The 22,982-nt window shown below is 36.1% G+C and overlaps 1 protein-coding gene across 4 annotated transcripts in view; it reads left to right on the top strand.

Moving 5' to 3' along the window:
* Positions 1 to 22,982, top strand: part of LOC145671257 (uncharacterized) — a 103,709-nt gene that overhangs the window by 48,672 nt on the left and 32,055 nt on the right. For 2 of the 4 annotated variants that reach the window (XM_081740174.1, XM_081740176.1), the window contains exons 2-5: positions 6,150 to 6,367; positions 15,359 to 15,499; positions 19,635 to 19,690; positions 22,697 to 22,795. In XM_081740174.1, coding sequence (XP_081596300.1) covers positions 6,181 to 6,367; positions 15,359 to 15,499; positions 19,635 to 19,690; positions 22,697 to 22,795 — 483 coding nt within the window. In that variant the 5' untranslated portion in view covers positions 6,150 to 6,180. The remainder of the gene's footprint in view (positions 1 to 6,149; positions 6,368 to 15,358; positions 15,500 to 19,634; positions 19,691 to 22,696; positions 22,796 to 22,982) is intronic. The other 2 variants (XM_081740175.1, XM_081740177.1) reach the window with 2 other exon arrangements.

Below are 22,982 nucleotides of genomic sequence, written 5' to 3'. Positions count from 1 at the left end.
TATAGTTCGGAAACTCCAGTACCCGTAGTGTGAAAACCATGGAAGGTAAATGAATGGAACAAAATTGAAATACGTAAATATCATAGGGCATATCGAACGGTGTGGTCCCTGTGATCCCAGTGGCCTCCCTAAAGGGGTCTTGGGGGCTAACTTCAAAATTTCAAATAGTAACATGAGTCGACTGGTACCTCGTTCGATAAATCTTGCAAAATCTAACATATTGCAGGAGAAAACGATTGATGTGAAATGGCAATGTTCTCAAAAGGCCGCCGAAACATAGTATCCGTGTCAGAGAAAAGGTTTAGTACCCGTAGTATGAAAGCGATTGGAGATAAATCAACAAAAGAAAAACTGGAGTAGCTAACTGACGTAAGGCACATCGAGAGGTATTGTCGGGGTGATTCCAAGGGCCAACTGAAAGGTATCCGGGGCCAACTTGAAAATTTCAAATAGCAGCTTGAAGCGAGTAACATCACGTTACATAGACAAATTAATATCAAACAGCTTCTGTAAGAAAATTTTCGAAATGAGACACCGTTTTCAAAATGATCGCAAAGACATGGTGACTGTGTCTAAGAAAACGTCTAGTGCCCATAGTATCAATACGGTTAGACATAAATGAAAATAACGAAAATTAAATAGGAAAACCACGGAGGCGTTCCAAGGCTCGAGAATAATACAACAGAGATAAAAATATTAGAGTAAAATTGCCATAATGTATAGAGAGAAATCAAAGTCCTGCAAAATAATCTCTCCCTGCGCTCTGTATGTGAGTGGGGTGGAAAGTAAAGTGAAAGTTCAAACGAGAACTCTACTTTAATTCGTAAATTAAGGCTAACCTTATAAATAGGTATGGTGTGGTTGAAACATTTGTTTGTAAGGATGACGCTGTAGTGACTAAAAAAAGAGAAACTTTTATGCAATGGTGCTGGTTATTCAGAAAGCATTTCGGGGATATACGTACACACCGTTTCGTCCCTCAAGCTCACAATATGACATGAATGCTAATAGTTAATCAAAATGTAACTGTGGCCATCCGCGTTAACTTAGTGCACCAATTCTCTATGCATGAAGTCTGCCTTCCAAACAGCATTGGGTAGGTCAAGCGTACGCCCGAACCGTTGTCCGGTCGGACATTGAAATTTTGAAGTTAGCCCCCAAGACCCCTTCAGGGAGGCCACTGGGATCACAGGGATTACATCATTCGATATGCCCTATGATATTTACGTATTTCAATTTTGTTCCATTCATTTACCTTCCATGGTTTTCATACTACGGGTACTGGAGTTTCCGAACCATATCATGGCGGCCATTTTGAAACTGGTGCACAATATGAAACATCTTTTGGTACAGCGTTACTTAGTTTTCCAAGACCTTTCGAACGAGGTATTACTCGACCCATGTTCCCATTTGACATTTCAAAGTTACCCCCCGTTACCCCCATTTAGGTGGGGCGGGGAAGGGTACTTTTTGCGGATTTGGTTTTCCCCCTTAGCAATATATAATGTGTACTTCAAAAATTTCTTCTATGTTTTATCATTTTTCAGATATTTCCGTGGATTAATTAAAATGGCCCACCCTGTATATATATATATATATATATATATATATATGGGGGGTAAGGCATTTATTGTCTCATTTTGAAATTTAAACCTTCAGACTATGTCCTTTGGCCTAATTTTATCGCACACTGTATATATATATCAAAGCACGAAAAGTTGTAGAGTACTAGAGAGAAGAAAGTAAACATAAATTTTATGATTCAGTCCATTCCACCATGTTCGTCTCTGGTCTGTGATATCTGAGTATATAAACGGAGGCTTTCAGGTGTCTGCTTTTAATCTTGTTAATTGCAAGTTAATCTTGTATGATAGCACGTGGGATGTGTTTTATAAGGCATTTTGCCAATATTGAATATGACTTTCTCAGAACAGAAAACTTCATACGTAAAGGCGAGATAGTTCATAGAATAATGACAACATTAAGTTTTACATATTACTGTTTCTCTTTTGTTTTTCATTATTTGCAGAGAAGTAAATGCTCCATTGTTTAAATATCTGAAATCCATCGTGCTTAATTAAAAGGTCGAATTGTTTAAATTACTTATTAACTACCCCAAACTCATTTTTTTTTTTTTTTTTTTGTATTATTCAAGGACTTCGTTATACACAACGATCCCGCAGATAGTAACATTCAGTGTTTATTTCAGAAAAAATAATCCGGGGGGTCATACTTAGTATTCATAGGGGCACATATTATTTTTGTACGGCACTATTTTATTTATTATCATATTATATAAATAGACATATTATTTTGGTCTTCTCCAGGGGCACTCAGAGCTCTTGGGGGAGGGCAATGCCCCCCAAAAATATGTCTGGAAGAAACACTGGTAACATCTATTAGCACCAGACAAGTAGGCGATAGCACATGTAGCGCATCTATTACCGTGATGCACTGAAACCTTTGCAGTTTATTATAAGAAATTCTTATTGTGCCTCATATGTTTCTAAACCAAGATTGAAAATCTCAAGTAAGATTTATGACATTCCAGGAGAGCGTGACCACAGAATGACATATTTCCCTTTTATATTAGGAATACAAGAGCTAAAGGACGATGCCAAATTCACAGTTTCACTGTTTTAAGACAGATTCTTACTTTCAGCTATGTTAATAGGTGAAAACAAGACCTTACAATCATATGATATACAATGAATACAATAATACAAGGATTATACTGAAAGTAATAACTATTATCTTATTGTGTTAACAGGAGTTAAACAGTCAAACTATACATGCATATAGTTTGGCCCTTTGCTTAAAAAGAATGACACTATTTAAAATAATCTCTATTGTACTCAACACATTTGGTCCACCTTTCAACTTATGCCGGAAACGTACGTTGTTAAAACTCCATGAAGCAATATCTTACCTGGGTCAAACGGTCTCCATACCATAGCTACATCCAATGCCGGATTTACGTATAAGCTAAATAAGCTATAGCTTAGAGCCCCACTCGCTTGGAGGTCCAAACATTTTAAAGAAAAAAGAAACTAATAGTAATGTATAAGGGCGATCAAATGAAACCCATCCAGTGGTCATAATTGATGAAATACATTTTATTTCGAGTGGAAACTTCTACACTATCTAGAGGCGTCTATGGTTAGCGTGCAGTAAAAATATTGTTCAGAAGAAGTCACCATGAGCATTGAGACACTTGCCCACTGTCTCACTAACTTACAGATTCCGTCCATGTAAAATTTGGACGGCTGACTATCAAACCAATCACGCACAGCGTCGTGAACATCAGCATCAGACTGAAACCTCTGACTTTTCAATGCCTTCTTTAGAGGCCCAAAGATGTAAAAGTCACAAGGTGAAAGGTCAGGGCTGTAGGGTGGGTGTCGCAACATTTCCCACTTGAATCGTTGAAACAAATCCTGCACTTGGTTTGCAACTTGTGGACGCGCGTTGTCATGCAACACAATGACTCCAGCGGACAATAAACCAGGCCTTTTGTTTTTGATGGTTCTCCGCAACTGTGTCAAGGTCTGAAAGTAGCGTGCGGCGTTGATGGCAATCAAAGAACACAGACACCCTAACTTTCACCGCAGACTGTTGCGTGTGAACTTTTCGAAACGTGGAGATGAGGGGTGTTTCCACTGCATACTGGAAAACTTTGAACTCGGTTCAAAATGATGGCACCAAGTTTCAGCCTCAGCAACAATGCACAGCAAAAAGTCGTTACCTTCCAAATCGTAATGTGACAAATGTTCAATGGCGCAACCCATACGCTTCAACTTTTGGTCTTCCGTCAACACCCTGGGGATCCACTGCGCGCACAGTTTATGATACCTTCACAATTTTCTGAGCAGTACCATAACTCATGTTTAGCCATGGATTGAAGACTAATGCGTTTATCCGTAGCTATAGCCGCATTCACCTTTCCACGCGTGTCTTCTGTAGCAACAACATGGGCTTGACCAGGACGGGGATAATCAGTGGTTTGTTCACGCCCTTTCCGAAACATTCTGGCCCAGTCCACCACTGTTGTTTTGGAGACACATGCATCATCATACACGTCTTTCTTACGCCGGAACACTTCAGCTGGTCGGCACTCAGAAACTGGATGACGGCACGCTGGTCCTGTTTGGACGGATTGGGGATCTTGAACGCTATCTTTCACTCGTTATACCTGCAAAACGAAAACACGTATCAACAACATTCCTACATCCAACACATAGGGACATTAATTAGCCATTACACACTATTAAACAAACAATATCCTCCTACACACTATACCAATAATACATGAAACGAACGGATTTCAATTGATCGCCCCTTATAATTTCCAAAAACAAGAAAAAGCAAATAAGATAAAACACACATACAACAACGGTGTTAGGCTTTTATGAGGCAAATAATAGTGCTCTATTTCTCAGCCCCTCTTGTAGCGAGGACCCTGTTATCCAGCCCCGCTTATAATGGAGTCTTCGTTTCCCAGCCCTGCTTGTAATGGGTCCTTGTTTCCATTTAGATATCCATTAGGTCCATAAATTAGCATGTAGCACATATTTGTCGCTGAAAAAGAAAACTACGTATAAAGGGTCCCCAGAGCTTGACGTATAAGGGACCTCTTTCAATAGCTTAGAGCCCCATTAAAAATAAATCCGGCACTGGCTACATCAGTGAACCCTCAGCCACGAAAACCATCCTTGAGTGCACCACAGAGGTGGAAATCAGATGGTCATAATCAGTTCTAAAGGGAATGGAACATCACCGTACACCTCTGAAAAGTTTATGGTGAGAGATTTGTGCAGTCTGGCATCATCATGATGCAATTTGATGGCATCAATTTTTTTTTCAGGTCTTTGTTCATTGGATAGCTTGTTGAAGTTTCTTCGAGGATTTAGTATAGTGTTTACAGTTGAGCCCTGCTCAGAAAATCGAGTAGAATGACTCCTTTATCATCCCAGGAAACAAGAATCATCATAGTGATAGCGGATCTCCGACTTTGGAACATGTTAAGCCTAAGGGAGTCATACTGGTGTACCCAAGCCTCATTTTGAGTCACGAGAAAAGGAAGAAAAATTCTGTGTAGACGTAAACATGGCGAGGAGTGCTGAACTCACTTCCGCTCCTCTAACCTTCAAACCAAGTGTTAACTAATGAGGCATCCACTTGGTACGTATTTTCCTGTAGCCAAAGGAATTCTCTGCACAAGTCTGCACGAATCATGCCATCTATCGCTCATAATTGCTATCAGTTGGTACACTCTCAGGCCTTCTTATTAGTGTTTTGTCCTCTATTGACGTTTCACTGTCTTACTTATCCATCCATTTTCGGTCATTGCTCTCGTCCAATGTGGCCTGACAAAACTCCTGTCGGATGCGACCATGGATGTTTGTAGCTGCAATACGTCTTTGGTCAGGAACTAGACGATTGACCTTTGTCAATACCTGCTATTCATACTTCTAGTGGCCTCAAATGAAATAAATAAATATAAATTCTGTATGAAGGTATGGTCTACAGGTGAGATCAAGTTCAGCCAAATAACGTTAATATTACATATTTTACGGACCAACTATGATTACTTTCAGCACATGTCTTGTATTTTGTGTGTATTTTTTCTTACCACTTTATTCGATTATTATTATTATTATTATTATTATTATTATTATTATTAAATAATATAGTTTATTTATTCTGTATTAACCGTATCTCTGTTTTGTTATGTGCAAATATGAATGTTTATGAGTTACTCCTACTTCATCTCATTTAAAGTGTATAACCAATGACCTTTACTTACTATTTAATTTAAAACTTAAATTTTTTTTTTGGAGTGGGAGGACCGGGTTCGATTCCCGGCGGGAGCTCATGTGACTAGGATTCCACGTTAATCAGTAGGTCCGCGTCTCTTATAGCCTCGCTGTTGAAGGGACGTTAAAATCAACTCAAAAATATTTTTATAAAATCATTTTCATTTGGACTGGGTAAAGTTATGAAATGTATTATTACAGAACATAATTATCTGTGACAGTGGTACGAGGAAATAAAATTGCACACAATATATTGTGGAAATTTTGAATTAGAATGTTTTTTTTTGCAAATAGTATTTTTAATTGATTTATATGTTCCATTTTGTTTTTCAGGTAAAAGGTAGGCCTATTCGAGTAGGCCACAATGCCTTTTCCACCACCTCCACCCCCGGGGCCTCCTCCGCCACCCACATTCAATTTGGCTGCCACGGAACCTCCAAAATTATCCCGTTCTGAGGCTCAAGGCAGGGATTTGCTACTTCAATCAATTCGCAGTGGTACGAAGTTGAAAAAGACAGTAACTAATGATCGAAGTGCTCCGCTTGTTAATGGTAAGTGTTGCAGTTTATTATTCATATCCAGTGTCGATCTTTTTGAAGTAGTTTGCTATGAACTTATATTGTACCCAGAAATACCGACAGTATGAGCCAATATACTGACATCCATCTTAATGGTCTACTCAGTTATAAAAGTAAATACTGTGTAACTCGTAGTCGCGTATCAAATTGAGTAAAAATTCTGCTTCCAAAATTGAACAAAAGATTATAGCCCAAACAAGTGATGAAGTTGAGGACCAGTTCGGCTTTAAGACAGGGATAGCTATTAGAAATGTACTTGATTTAATTCGAGCAATCGATCAAGGTTTTTAGAGAAAGGAAACGAAATGTAAGTAGTTTTTTTAAATGATGTAATTAGTGTTTACGTTGTGTTTTCGGTTATTATGGACCAATATTTACGTGAGTTTTGTTATTACATTATGGGACAGAGAAAGGAGCAGGAGCCAGGATAAATACATTGGCATTGTATATTGCTTAGTCAAGAAAAATATTCCAGACGATTTCTCCAAGTAGGAGACTGGATTGATAGAAGAGTAGTAAAGAATTTGTATTAAAACCGATAAATAAGAATCGTAATAGAGGAGGGAGTGTGAGAGGAAAGTGAAATTTTAAGAAATGTTAAACAGGTGAATTGTCTTTCACAAATTTTATTTAATGTATAATGAAGTACTAATCTTCAACTCTGTTTAAACACCCATTTTATTAATTGTATACATTTCATTGACTGCTTGCCATCACCATCAATGCATGACTATTCTAAACAATTAAATTAATAAAATGGGTGCTTACGTGGAATTCAAGGTTAGTATTTCTTTATTAAGTATCCATTATATCAGTTCATTTAGTATTATAATATACAGGATGTTGCAAAACAATACCGACAACGTTTGGGTGGTGATTCCTGACACCAAGATAAGACAAAGTATAGACCAACCTGGGTGCACAAATGCTTTCTTTCAGAGTTTCAAGCTGCTGAAAACATGAAAAAATGAACTTTAAGGGTCCGTAGCTCCAAAACTATAGAATCTCAGGTTTTGCAATGCTCCTATATTTCCTATATATTTGCGTCTCTTCCTATAAACTCCTATATTTCCTACATTTTAACGAAATCTCTTATACTTTTGTGGCATTGGTACTTCCACTTGTGAATATAACTTAAGGAAATAAGTTGTGGATGGTTGGAGGGCCTTTTGTCTCCTCAGTAGGGTGGTTGAATGGTAACTTTTGTGTTTCGTTCTTTCCTGCTTATTGTCTAAAGACAATTACACCAAACAATATACAGTTAGCGCAAAAAGTATTCATACACCTACAAAATGGAACAATAAATAAACTAGTTTCGTTATATTCATTAAAAAGTTCTATGCAGTAATGATTTTAAAGACTTATAAATCATTTATTTAGGTGTATCAATACTTTTTGCACTAACTGTAGGCAAATAATTGTAGAATATGTTTCACATAGTCAATCTTAACTTAAAAGCGCCAGCTGCAGAATGTTTACATTTTAGATTTTATTTTACATTTCAGATAGTTTTTCCAGGAAGGGTTTAATTGGTTTCTGTGTCTTCCCCGTAGCGTTTTTAGTATTCCATTGTCATTTCTGCGTTTTCTGTTCTGTCATTCCTGTTCTAGTATCCAATTTTCTGTTTCAGTAACATCTATTGAGCGTACAGAGTTAACTTTATAAGGAAAGATTTCCATGTGATTTTTTTTTTTATTTCTGTCTATTGAATAAATGAAATGTTTCTTTTTCACAGCTTCACGAAACCTTCTATATTTTTTCGTCGTGATTTCCTATATTTTTTTTCCATTAGCATTGGAAAGCTGGAATCTGCCATAGTCGGCTCAAGACTTCACTTAAGAACTGGTATGTGCCCTATTCAAATATCCATGTTTCAGAATCGTGCGTTACTTCCGCAGCAATTTTCATAGAGGTAGTTGGTGAGTATATCAGATTATATCCCTGTAATCAAACTTTCTCTATAAAAACTGTTGCGTGAGTACCTTATGATTCTGAAATATGTACTTTTGGATAGCGCACATATTAGTTTCTAAGTGAAATATAGACCCGACTAGGTAGGTCCCGCAGTTTTGGAGCTGTGGACCTTTAAAGTTTATTTTTTCATGTTTTCTGCAGCATTTAACTTCGAAAGGAAGCATTTGTGCACCCAGGTTGTTCTATACTTTTTGTCTAATTTTGGTGTCAGGGGTCACCTCCCAAACATTGTCGGTGTTATTTTGAAACACGTTGTGTATATATAGAGGGATAGTGAAAAAAGGTTTGATAAAGAATAATTTATTACGGTTGAAACTTTTTTTTTTTTTAAAGTGTATTCGTCTTCCAGATTTGCATTTTATGTAATTGTATTGCGGAATGTAAATAACATTTAACATATGTTAGAAAACTAGAAGAATTGTGAAGACAATGTGAAAAAGATAGTTATTCAGGGAGAAAAAACAGATATACTTTCAACAAAAGAAGTTACGATAACAATAAAAAGTGAAAGGCAGAAAGTAGAACACATGTCTAGTTCTCGATAAAATGTTGAATGTGAACGGAAAATGAAAACAAGAATAGCAGTAGCGAAGAAGGAGCCTCTACAGATAAATGAAGTGTTGCGCGAGTCACTCAGTAAGAGTTACAGGAAATATTTCGTGTATTTGTACGCATATTACAAAACAGAAGAATGAGGATATAAGTTGGGTCGAAAAAGAAGTCCAATGAAGAAGTAATAAGAAGTAGGGGGCAAAGAATAACATTAAGGAAAAGAATAACAGAAGTGGTGAAACGTGCAGTAAGGGAAAAGAGGAAAGAGTGGATGGATAGTATTAGAACGGATAACTTGTAAGGCAGAGGTTAAGGGAAAAAAGTCATTCATTAATAAGAATTTGTGCATAATTTTGTGTCTGTGATTGTTTAATGTAAATCTGTTATTTGCCGAAATGTTCTGATGCATAATACATTTTTCGTATTCTGTGTGCCATTAAATAGTGAAGTAGTTAATTTTTAGTTTTATGACACACTTTATCTTTTTTGTTGTAATTTTTGAACTACCTTTTTCGAAATGCAGCTGATGTTAAAATTGTTCACTACACAGTAATGCCGTGAAGGTGATCATGTTTGTAAATATTGTATAAACACTGAAAAATTGTAAATGCGATTATATGTGCGTTTAGTCATTTTATAGCTGCAGTGGTTTAATGACAAAACAAATGTGCCCTTCGAGTTGTGAGATAACAAATGAACACGTAAGAGAAATGCAAGTAATAGTAAAAACGCGCTTTATTAGCTTTTGATTGCTGAGCTGGCAGAAATTAATTTTTTTTCAATAACTTTATTACTTAACAGTTGATGAGGTACATTTGAAAAATTATTGAAAGGAAATGCTTCATATCAGTAGCGCTGTCTTGTCACGGTATGCTTCACTACTTCTAAACGACTCTTGTATTAGTAGATCGATATATATATATATATATATATATATATATATATATATATACAGAGACGTAGGTATATAACAAAGCAATGACAGAAACTGTATCAAATGAGAAAGAGAAACACATTGAATTTAGATTAAAATAATGACTCTTATGCCATGAACTACTATTTCTTAAAGACATAGGTTACAGTTTGTATGTGCCGGTTATAAAATATCTACAAAATATCGATACTTATAATAAAACCAATAAAAAATGTTTTTTTTTCCTTATGGAAATCATATGTGCGTTTACAATGTTTCTGTTTATGGCACACCTTCATTTCATTATCGTTTTATATAATCCGTATATGTATTTGTGTTTGCAGTAAATAAAAATATAGATGCATAGGCTCGACGAAAATCTTTTATATATATATATATATATATATATATATATATATATATATATATATATCAAGGAAACTTTGGACTTATTAAAAATACTTCAATTTTATTGAAGTATAATAATATATTCCTTTTTTTAATTATAGCACAAAAACCATTGCATTACCATATTCTCAAGGATTCGAAAATAAATTGATCATGCGATAGAAAAGAAAAGGAGCAGTTTGGTGCACGCAGTGTTTTCTAGCTCCAACGAATTGTTTGTAGAACTGTTATAAATGTTCAACAACAAAAATACGTTACTAAACAGTTTAATAGCGTTAGCAATAACTGTTCTGAAAATATTAGATTTCATGGAACACTTCATGCACAAACTAAAATTTTTATCAACAATATGTTCTAGAAGCTAAAGACACATTTATGTAGGAGCATACGTAGAACAAACCAAAACATTATAACTATCCGCTACTTTTTGAACGGAGCCTTTGGGCAGACATAAACGTCTCGAGGCACAAACAGAACCGCTTGTGTCCGAGAACAAACAGGACAGTGACAGAAAACTCACTAGATTAATAAGTATGATGCTTATGTGTAGAATGGGGAGGGCCAGCGATATACCACAGTTTGATATATACCAGATTGTGATGGCCAAACAGTTAGGAATGAGCATCTTGGAGACAACACGACTTGTCAGTTGTTCCCAGCTGCTGGGTAAGATGAGAAAAGTACGGTGAAACCAGCGCCAAACGATGAGGTTTGGGGCGGCCACGCCTCATTAGAGATGTCAGATGTCGTAGATTATTGATATTGGTACAACAGAATAGGCCACAAATTAACAGTGGACAAAGCACGAGTGTGTCTAAGCACAGAATTCACCGTACACTGTTAGATATGAACCTCTAGACATCCCCCACTGTAGAAATGTTAACCGCACGGCATCGATGTCGATTACGACTGGAATGGGCACGTGTCTATCGTAATACTGCTGAGCTATAGCACAACGTTGCACGGTCTGATGAATCGCGATACTGCCTTCATTACATCGATGACGAGGTCAGAATCCGTTGTCTTCAGGCGAAGAGCTGTTCGAGATGTGCACGGTGGAGACAACAGGACGGTAGGTTCCATTATGGTTTGGAGAACTTTCACGTGTCATCTATAAACTCAGTAGTGCGTGCGGAGGGCACCGTGATGGCTCCTATTTTTTGTCATGTCATTGCTGATCATGTACACCCATTCATGTTGGCCATGTTTCCAGCTTGCAATGGTATCTTTCAGCAGGATAACACTACTTGTTATAAGGACAGTGCCGTGTTACATTTTTTTCTAGGAGCAGATAGTGAATTTCAGTTGTTGCAGTGGCTTCCAGACTGATTCAATCATCCCAGGGGGCGCGGTGGCTCAGTGGTAGAGCGTTCACTTCCGGTTGGGGTCTCTGGTTCGATTCCAGCTTGCGCCGTGTGGACTTTGTGGTGGACAAACACTGTGCTCGTGAGTTTTCTCGGGGTTCTCCCGTTTACTCCCACTTTCTTCATTCCACCATTTCACTCATCTCTAATCACCGTCTCCTTTACCTAACTGGCTTAACCGTGGACGTAAAACTTAAAGATTTCATTTTTTTCATTCGATCATCCCGGTTAAATACCTCTGGGATGTCATTGAACTCCAGATCCGAGCACATCGCGGAATTTAGAGGAAAATGACTTGTGTGTAGAATGTTGTGAACCATGTCTTCAGCCACCTACCACCTCATTGTTTCCAAATGTTTGGGCTGTTTGTTATATACGTAGTTGTTTAGCTTTCTCTCCTTAAATATACAAAAGGTGAGAAAATTAAAATAACTATTGACAAGTTTCCTAGTTCAAAGACATAGACACGATATAATAGGAAAAAAGAAATATTAATAATGACCTTTACTACCGTGATAAAGTAACTTCATGCCTAAAATCGCCGTGTGCAACTTTATTTTTTGTAAACTGAAAACATAGGTTCTAATAGAATTTAAGAAGCTGACAAAATGTTCCCGGAATGGAGAACGATATACATATATATATATAAGACAAATTTATACCAAAGAAAAGATGTTTCTGAATCAATTTCTTGAATTGCAGTACTTTTTTCCTGCCTGGCACTTTGAATTCAAGCAGTTCTTAAGACCTGTACGACAAGCAGGGGTGTAGCCAGCAGGTTTGTGTAGGGGGGGCCCGTCGTTTTTGAGGGGGGGCCAGCTACAATGTACAAAGCCAAAAAATGTGTTGCTGCTAGTCTGCAAAACTAAAAACACTATTTTAGCTTATTATTATTATTATTATTATTATTATTATTATTATTATTATTATTATTATTATTATTATTATCCATAAATTATATTCAATATAGTTTTTTATTATTATGCTTAATCAAGAACTACTGTTCGGGACCAAACCCTATACTTTTGTGCATAACTATAAAGGTAACCAAGAAAGTTCTGTCCCTTTTCGTGGAGGTCTGTGTTCAATTGGACCTCACACCGTGAGTTGAACGAGTGGAGATAAGGCGAACGTCAGTTGTTGGTGTGGGTATATCCAACATACTACCTGGTTGTGGTAATTCAGACACACCGTGAACTTGCGTAAAGACAGAGAGAACATGGGACATCCACAGAGCGTCATAAGAGCATTTATGCTGAACGAGTTCAAATGGAGGTCAAACGCCGCTGTAGCGGGACAGAAGATATGCCAGGCCTTTGGTGAGGGTGTCGTGACGCCTCGGACATTGCAGAGATGGTTTAACAAGTTTAAGGACGATGACGAAACACCCGAAAACACCACTGTACCAGAAGACCAACACATGTACAAAGAGGAACTGGGACTACAATTCAGTGTCTGGAGAAACCATTCGGCAGCACATCCATCAACTTGGGAAGCACTACAAGTTGGATCGATGGGTCTCACATGTTTTGACTCCGGGCCAGAAGGCAACGCGGCAGTCAACTGTGTTTATTTACTGTTTCGGAGCCATTTCTGGACAGTGCGTTAACATGTGATAAAAAGTGGGTCCGATACGAAGCTCCACGGCGTCATCATCATTGGTTAGTATCCCATGAACCGATTTCAAAACAGCCAAAACCAGCACTGTACCAGAAGAAGGTCCTTCTGTGTATTTCGTGCATCGGGAACTGCTACCAGCTGGTCAGAGTATCAATGCAACTGTGTAATGTCAGCAGTTGAGCTGTGCTCAACAAAAACTCAAAACTCTGGAGCCATCACTTCTGAATTGCAAATGGACAACGCTAAGTCCCACGTGGCTAGGATGACTCAGGACACCATTTTTCGCCTTGGATGGGAAACAATATTGCAACCACTATATTCCCCGCGTATTGCACCGTCCGATTGTCATCTGTTCCATTCTTTGGACAATCACATTAGAGGACGCCATTTCAAATCCCTAGTAAAAGTCCAAAATGCACCTGATACTTTCTTCGTTTCACGGCCCACCACGTTCTCCCGCGATGGATTCCATGGCCTTCCAGAACGTTTTCAGAAGGTCGTCGATGCTGATGGGGACTATTTTTCATCTTCCAGGTTAGGTGACATATCGATGTTCGAAGGTGGTGGGTGAAAAAGCAAGAAAACTTTTCTTGGTTATCTTTATACATAGCGAGTACTCGCTATGCTTTATATTTAAATTTAAGACTTTGTATACAGAACCTATCTACACAAGATTGATTTTCTTTGAAATTTCACTTAATTTCTTTACGGTTCCTGACAAATATATTTATTTATTTTTCGTGAGTAAAAAAAAAAAAAACAATTATTTTATTACACTGGGTAGAAATAAAAGAGAGAGCGAATGAAATCCAAATTGAATAAAAGCATTGTTTCTCACCAAATTTTCCATCCTCCATGTCTTTTAAAACACTTGTTAAAGCATACAAAAATATACTGTAGTTACAAATCAGTTTAGTACTTTGTTTTATGGCTGTATTTGTAGTACCTTCTTAAAACGTTTGTCTTTAAACTGTCAAATATAAATCGCAGTAAATTGTGTAATCTGCTGTCACAAAAAGTATCCTATTTTTCGATCGGTATAAGGAAGAGATACTATACTATTTTTCGATCGGTATGGAAAAACAATATTTCTCCATACTATTTTACCGTAAATTATTAATTGTCAATAAACTTTGTTACTTTTAAATGAATGAAGCGAGATAATTTTACTATGATGTTTTAAAAGTTGGTCATTTGGGGGGGCCAGGAAACCATTTGGGGGGGCCCGGCCCCGATGGGCCCCCCCTTGGCTACACCCCTGACGACAAGAGACAACTTTCAGGCACTTCGTAAATTTATTAAGTAAGCAAAAAGGCACTTGTGATACAGTGGGTTGTATAACTTGCACTTGCTGGCGATTAATGCAATGCCATTTGGAAAACCAGTCAAGATAGCCAGCTCCGGACTGAACACAAAAGTGATAATGCTGTAAAGACTTCTTTTAATCGTAGAATCCACTACAGGAAAACAAAGGTGCTTAAATAAGAAAATCATAAAAAGCCCTCACCCCCTCCCAAAAAAAGCAAAAATGTCATTTTTTGTTTTTTAAAAACAGGTTTTTTGCACTTCTAAATAAAAATGAACATCAGTCACCTAAAACTGCTAAATAGATATATATTTTTTTTACTTGGAAAGATTTTTTAAATAATTTTACGGCGTTGAAATGTTGCAGAATCATAATGTGTTGAAAGAAAGTTGAAGACACGGTAAATAAAGAGAAGAAAGCTAATTGATGGAATTTTTATTGAATAGTTTACGTTTGTTACGATAATTAAAATTTCATTCGTTATGAAAATAAACGTAACACAAGCTTTGAATGGTATAGAATTCCTGAAATAGATTTAGGCTCTAGATAGCCTACAAATTTCATGCTTGGCAAATAAATTGTATGCAACTTTGTACATAGAAGCCAATAATGTAAATTAATAGTCTTTGTTACGTAAGTGTGATTTTTCCAACGGAAGTGTTTAATTTAGCGTAGAAAAGTTTTCAAGTATTCCGTAATAGAGAAATGGTTCTAGTTTAATCCATCAATACTAAATGAAAGTTTTACTTAATAATGACGGGAGTTTTTTTTTTTTTTTTTTTCATGAACATGGGAATGAATTATATGTTCTTATTTTTGTATTGCAGGAAAAGCGGAAAGTCATTCTAACACTAGTGGAAGAAACGTTGGTGGGGAAAGCGAAATCCGTAGCAATGGAGCTCCTCCAGGACTTGGTGGACTTCTTGCTGGTGGAATACCAAAATTGAAACCTACTGGCAGAGGAATAGGTAAGAATGTATTTTGATACTTTTGAGTACAAGGTTTGATTAGCGTTTTCTTCCCCGACGGATATGGAATCTTCGGAAAAAATCTTAAGTCTCTACTGCTTTTTAGACATTCCAGCATTATTTCCTGCAAAATTACTTTACACTTCTACTGTGGGGCCTCCAACTAAGCGTGAATCGCTTCCGAATTACTGCCAAACTAATTTCCACATTTTTTCAGGGGTGGGTAGCAAGACAGGATAGTAATTACAAGGAACAAGATTTGTAGGAATAGGGAGGATGTGATTGGAGATGAAAACCTGCATGATAAATTGCTGCTTCCGCATCTTTGGAAGTGTAAACGGAGTCATTATCCTAATGTGGAAGAGCACCTCAACATGTCTGCAGCATAGTTTTATTTTTATTATTTACTAGCTGAACCTGCGCTCTCTACACAGCGCATCATTCACATATGAGCATAAATCTCCTTCTCATTCCTCACAATATATGTCCCTTTACAGACACAAGTGAAAGACGTCTCATAAAGGGGAGATTTTTTTCGAGTATTTTTTTTCTCAATATCTCGCACCGTTTGCAAGATTTGAGCCTACTTCCGGTTGGAGTTTGTAATTCATGTATGACCAGTGTTTTCTTTCTTCTTACATGCAGTATGTAATAAGCAAATACATTACATATACAATTAATTATAATGTCAGTTATATATGGTGTTCATTGGGCAAAACACTCAAAAAATAAAGATTTATCTTAAGACTCGAGAAATGGTTATCCTTCCTTTTTCACTATTATTTGGGGGGCGCGGTGGCTCAGTGGTAGAGCGTTCACCTCTGGTGCTTGGGGTCCCGGGTTCGATCCCAGCCCCCGCCAAGTGAATTTTGTGGTGGACAAACACCGTGCTCGTGGGTTTTCACGGCGTTCTCCCGTTTCCTCCCACTTTCTTCATTTCACCATTTCACTCATCTCTCATCATCACCGTCTCCTTTAGCCTAACCGGCATAACCGTGGGACGTAAAACTTAAAGATTTCATTTCATTTTTCACTATTATTTGGCCATGGAACAAACGCCTGAGGCATATCAACCCCAATATACAACATTGTGGTGTTGGAATGTATAACGCGTAGGATATGATGCTTTTTCTTAAAATTTCAACGCTTCCAGCATACCCTAAAAATGTAATAAAGAAATAATGGCCATGTTTTTTTTTTAAAAAATATATTCAATTAGAACTGGACAATCTACGTAAAATTTCCAATCGATCGGTGAAAACGTCATCTTTCTAGAGCCTGTAGTTTCCGAGATCTCATTGTCGAAAGGATTGGCCACAAACATATAAACATAGTTAAAAAGAACTCGGAAGATGGAAGCACAACTCACATGCATTGATTTTAGAGAAGGCTTATTAAAATACAAAGGCTTTGAATAATAATTTTATGTCATAAACTTTATGAAAAAGATATAGTTAACTAATTTAGACTATTTAAAGTACGAATAATTAAAATGTTTGTCTCTGTTAAACGTGAAATCACACATAACCGTAAATGAAAGATTTGAAAGCTAAAGTTATAGGTTGGAGCTCAGGCGCTTTTAATTGCTATTGTAGCATTTTAATAGATAGATTTTTTCGTTGTATCTAATTTTTGAATTGAGTTGTTGAAATGATGTCCAGTCTTCCTTTGCTGGAGGTAACAATGGAAATAATTCCTGCCGGATCCTCAAAACAGTTTCTTTGCTCTTTCGATGATCGAGCCTTGAACTTTCAGCGTGGTGAAGATGGAGAGCAAGAATGTTTCCGCTGCGTGCTTTGCAGTTATCAAATTCGTGCATCCATATCTCACTTTTCCATCTTGGGCATATATTATCTGTAGAATGGTAATGTCATCCTGAAACTTGTATTTTGAAGAGGTTAATACTCTTATGAATGCCAGAGATTTTTGTTATATACAAATAAATCTCCCCAAAAATATATTCATTGCTATATACTTGTGCAGTTGAAAGTAGAAATGCTTTTTAACTGCTATATATATTTTATATCGGAAAAAATTACAAAAATTACAAATTTGAAAGAAGTCTTCGTGATAAAAAGAAAAATGTGAGTGTGGTGCCGAAAACAAATTTAAATTAGTCAGTTTATTCCTACGTTATCAAGATAAAATCTAGCGGTAGAAAAACACTTACGCTTACATTGTACAATATTCATCTTTCTTCATTTTATCACATTAATGGGCGAACTTCGAGAGAATATTTTATCTTGCTTCATATTCTTTTGACCACTATGAGATCGTGGATAATAGTAAAAACAGTACTTCTGGCCTGTAAAGACTCAACTTTGGTTCATGTAAGCTTTCTGGTACATTCCTGTTTGCTTTCTGGTACATTCCTGTTTTCTCGCACTTGTTCATTTCACCAGCGTTTCGTTATAATTCACATCTTGTATTCTAAGGTGTATTATGGAGTGTTGAACAATTTACTCTCTCCATGAGGAATAGCATTTGATAATACTTGAAGAATATGTTTTAATTTTATCTTTTAATTTTGCCTGAATGCATAGCAGATAATCATACGATAATATCTCCATACTTATTAACCTTCGAAGGAATGCTCTTTAGAGGGCTCCCCTTCACCTTTCTGCCTGAAGCGTGGGAGCGATAGACTTCGGAGTTGTAGAGTGAGGGTGAATGAAGGACAATGTTAGATGAGGGGTGGATGGTAAAGAGTGTCAGACTAAAACGCACACATGATTATTGTATCTCGAAGTTAAGTTTGTAATTAACATCCTATTGCTATGTGCTATTTAGTTAAATAAAGGAGAGTAATTCATTTTTCTCATTTTCTGGTGTTTACGTCGTAGTTGATAAACAGCGGATTTCTGCAATATACTTAGAACTTCTATAAAGATATTAAGTTTACCACACGTATTCCTCAAAGTACAGGGACGTGAAAAACACTAACATTATTTTAAATGGCCTCTCTCAGTCTTAATACAAAGTAGCAGACAGATGGCGCGCTTCACAATTTGGGTAAGAAATTGTTTCAGAGGCAATTAGCACAAACCATCCTCTCCAATTCATGTCACAAGCGATACCATCTCATAAATTGGACTTTCATTCACATAACTGCTTTTATTTCGTGAATTTCTTTTGCTGATTTCCCATGAAGAGACTTTATAACGTGTCGTACCTTAAGTTTATCAATCATTATACCTTGAGTGATTTATCTGTAGAAATACATACACATAAATGTGGGTCATTTCACGTCAATTCAACCAAAATTTTGGGGAAATTTAACCCACTATCTCAGATATGGATGAAATTTGGTAGTGTTATAAAACTTTTTATGTTGATTACAGTTATGTTGAATTGTGGAATGACTCATATATATATATATATATATATATATATATATATATATATATATATATATATATATATATATATATATATATATACAGTATATATTTCTACAGGTAAATCACTGAAGGTAAAATGATTGCAACGTATGATGATCTTTGTAGAAATATTGACTCATAAGGATATATCCCTATCAGTCAATATTTCAATATCAAGGTATACTACCCATGTCCGAGAGGGCTTGTACTTTGTCTCCTTCTAGGTGATTGCGTGAATTTTTCGATACATCGCCATGTATATATTAAGTGATACAGATGTTCACTGGAATTTGTATTAGTTTATGATCGATTACGGAACGTTGGTCTTCTGTTGTGCAAACGGACAGTGATGCAGTTATGTTTATTTCCCTACAGCGGCGCAAAGCGACATAAAGTGATAACTCTGAAACCTGTTACAAACGAAGACAATGATGCCGTCTATCAGCTTGTGAACGCAGAAGGCCGTACATCCACCCTACAGTCGGTTAGCACAAGAGCACACATGCTTATTGACTTATCCTTGGGGGGGGGGGGGGTATGAATGTAAACAGCCATCCAGACAACAATAAGTTACAATGTTCCAGTAAGAGACATTCTGAGATATATCTTGTATTTATTTTTGTGGTGGAAATTTAATAAAAATACGTTACCACTTTTATTTATATACGTTTATTGTGTACAATTATGTGAAATTTTTCATTGCATTTCGTTTTTATTTGTATATTTTTTAAATGTAACTTTATTTTTTCCTCTAGGTTCAACAAATTCGCAGATAAATGCATCAAGGACAAGCTCAAATCAAAGTTCGCAAGTGAGTATTTTTATTGTAGATTTTCAAGTTTGTTTTAAGTGCATGAGCAAAATGAAGACTTTGCCAAAACACGCAAGCATATTCGTTATTTAGATGTTCTGGGCACTAGCTAAGCAGCTTTGTTTTCTTTTTTTCAAGAATTACGTCATGATGATAATATTTATTGTTGATTGTTGACATTGAGCTGTAAAAATATGGATTGCTAAATACCTAGAATCAAGTGGACAAAACTAGTTTACTTCTATGAGAAACATTAATGCGCAGTAAATTTTATCTTTAGGGGAGTATATTATGTATTTTATAAAATAACGCAAAGAAGGACATTTTGCTCGCTCATAATCAAGCCACGCGTACCAAGCAAAACACACTTCAGTACAGTACCGCATACACTGAATTAATACAAAATCACATACGAATTAAAACCTTAATTATCTGTTCTCAGTTAAAGAAATTCCTGATATTCCTTTGGTTTGATTTGTACCGTTTTGCATCGTCAACAAAATCTTCCAATTTCATTTATTGCGTGAAAATACATTATTAGGAACTTTTGACATTCTATATATATTAAATATTAGTTTTTACTGCATTATATTCTATTTGCAATTTTCCATAATATCCTAGCTGGAAAGTAACACATTATTAACTGTACACTCTGAAAACAAGCTCAATTAAACTAAGATTAGTCCACAATCCTGGATGTATTGTTGGAATGTAAGAGGCGTACTACCAACTCTGAATATTTCACTTTGAAATCTAATAACATGACGATACTATAAGAGAATGTAAAGAGGTAAACTTCGAACTTTAGTGAAATTACATGTATATGGATCAGATTTTTCAGGTTTTCCTTTTATTGCTCGTAATCGTGTCTCCAGTTTTGCAAATGTTCGAATTGCAAAATAGGTTCATCGTTCGTAAACGAGTCTAAAATAAGGAAGCTGAGATTTGTGTGAATAGTAATTGCGTGTTAGTGCTTCTTGGTATAAAGATATAAGCTTACCTACTCTTATATTAATGTTCAGGAGATATAATAATCTTTCTTGCTTATATCTGTAATTTACATCTTACGTAACTGTAATTGTGGAAATGCGATGACTGTTGAAGGAAAACTGCATGCGCTGTGACATAGAATGCTTTGTTGTAGCTTTTTAAGAAATGTTGATTTAAAAAGTTAAAAGTACATCAAGGCTTTGTAAATTCGCCAGTTTTCTTTTGTAAATATACAATAATTGCTATTCTGTAGCACTATAATTTTCAGCTTATGGAGTGTTTCAGCAGATTGAATTTAAAATATTCAAGTTAGGCTGTGTGTTCGATTTTGCTGATCCATTAATCATTAATGCTCCCGGTGAGTGTGAATTTGAGTGTTTCGTATAGTTTATATAGTTCGAGTAGAGAAAAAGTTTCGATGAGCTCTTTAATAGAATTTCTTAATTCGTTTTTGAGCCTTTGTAGTTTAATTTCCAGAGAAAATAAAATTCTTGATTTTTCGATTTACACTGTGAACTAACATAAGAGATACCGACTAAAGTCCTTACAGAAACGAGAACAGTTAAGTGCGTATTATGTGGTAAAATTGTATATATTTTGTTGGTTAGCAAAATGTAATATTTTACCTTGTCAAGTTTTCAGCAATTTTTGAAGTATAAATGCACAAAAATATTTCGTCATTCCAACCATTAAGAAATCGTTAACACTAAATTAAATCGAATAATAGTTTCAATTTAAATCTATTGTCATTAAAATAGGAAAATTTGCAAAATAAATATCCAATTCCGAATGTTATCGGTACTGGTAAAGTATCGATCAGTTTCAGTTTCCGAAAATTGATAACTTATACAGAAATGCACATTGAAGAGTTGAAAATAGGTTACCATATTTTTCGATTATAAGCCAGCTCTCGGAAATCATAGAGCTCCCTACTGAGTAAGTGGTTACCGTACGCGCGTTTGGCGTAGGAGACCTGGGTTTGATTCCCGGCGGAGCTCATGTGGTTCGGATGCCACGTTAAGCTATTAGTCCACATCTCATATAGCCTCGCTGCTTCAAAATTAAAATCAAATCAAATCATCTCCGGAAATTACAAAGGAAACAAAGAAAAACAATTATTAATGAATGATACATAGCATAAGGAGTAAATTTTCAGCATTTAATTGTTTTTTAGTAATCATCAGATGATTCAGATTCATCGTCACTTATTTCTTTGTCACTTTTCTCGTACAGAGCATCGAAAACATTCGAAATCGAACACTTTCTAAACGCAGTAACGACGATTCTTCTCGACGACAAAATTACTACAATTAAAATCCAGGGAGTTGGAAACACCTACATAATTGCCAAAACGTGGTTGTAGCGGCTTGTGACCATATTTTTCAGAACTTCGATATTGGGTGTCGTATGTTAACCGTAACTAGTCGACTGTAACTAGTATGTTAACTTTATCGACTATGTTAACAATACTGATTACTAGGCCCAGGGACAATTTTTAAACTAAGAAAGAAAGAAAAGAAAAGGTAGTCTTATCAGTGGGTAAATACTAATATGCAAGGAAGTTGAAGTAGGAGTATACTGTTTATATTTCAGAGTTGATTGGTCTTTTTTTGATGCGTTATTTTGAAGTAGGAGTATACTGTTTATATTTCAGAGTTGATTGGTCTTTTTTTGCTGCGTTATCATCCCCTTTTTAATCATCATTTGGTATATGAGTAAGTTCATTGAAATTGAACTAAAATTTACAAACATCGATAACATTTGGAAATCCAGTAAGGTAGATATTACAGAACTTGCCTTTATATCCAAGTACTTTTTCAGGTATTTTTCGCACAATATTGTAATATCGAATCACAACTTTGACGTTATTATTGAATTTTCATTGAGTCTTTTTGTTGCTTTCATTGTAAATAATGCACTAATGGCGAGAATGTAGGTTTTGCAGGACTGTTTCTCATCTGTTGGTTTTGTACATCGTATTTTCTTGGTGATGCAAGTTGACTTTGACTTTTTCAGCAGAGTGAATCTGTGCGGCGCCATGTACCAGGAGATACAAAAAATAGAGGACCCCCACCTCAGCCCCCGCCTGCGAATCAAAAACCTAGTTTATCTATGGTAAAAGTCATTTTAAAATATTTGGTAGTTTTATGGTTAACAAATGTTGAAATGCATGGTGGTGGTGATGGTGATAAGCAATTAATAGGGCAACCCAAAAGCATAAAAAGCATAATAGCAATTTACACATATGGTTGGTATCTTGAACATTGTTGTGGTTGTGTAAGAGTCCAGAAGAAACTAATTT

Source organism: Thermobia domestica, chromosome 15, assembly GCF_964235325.1.
Source record: "Thermobia domestica chromosome 15, izTheDome1.hap1.1, whole genome shotgun sequence".
Taxonomy (NCBI): domain Eukaryota; kingdom Metazoa; phylum Arthropoda; class Insecta; order Zygentoma; family Lepismatidae; genus Thermobia; species Thermobia domestica.
The sequence above is the reverse complement of the archived record's forward strand: the minus strand, read 5'-3'. Positions and strand labels throughout refer to the sequence as shown.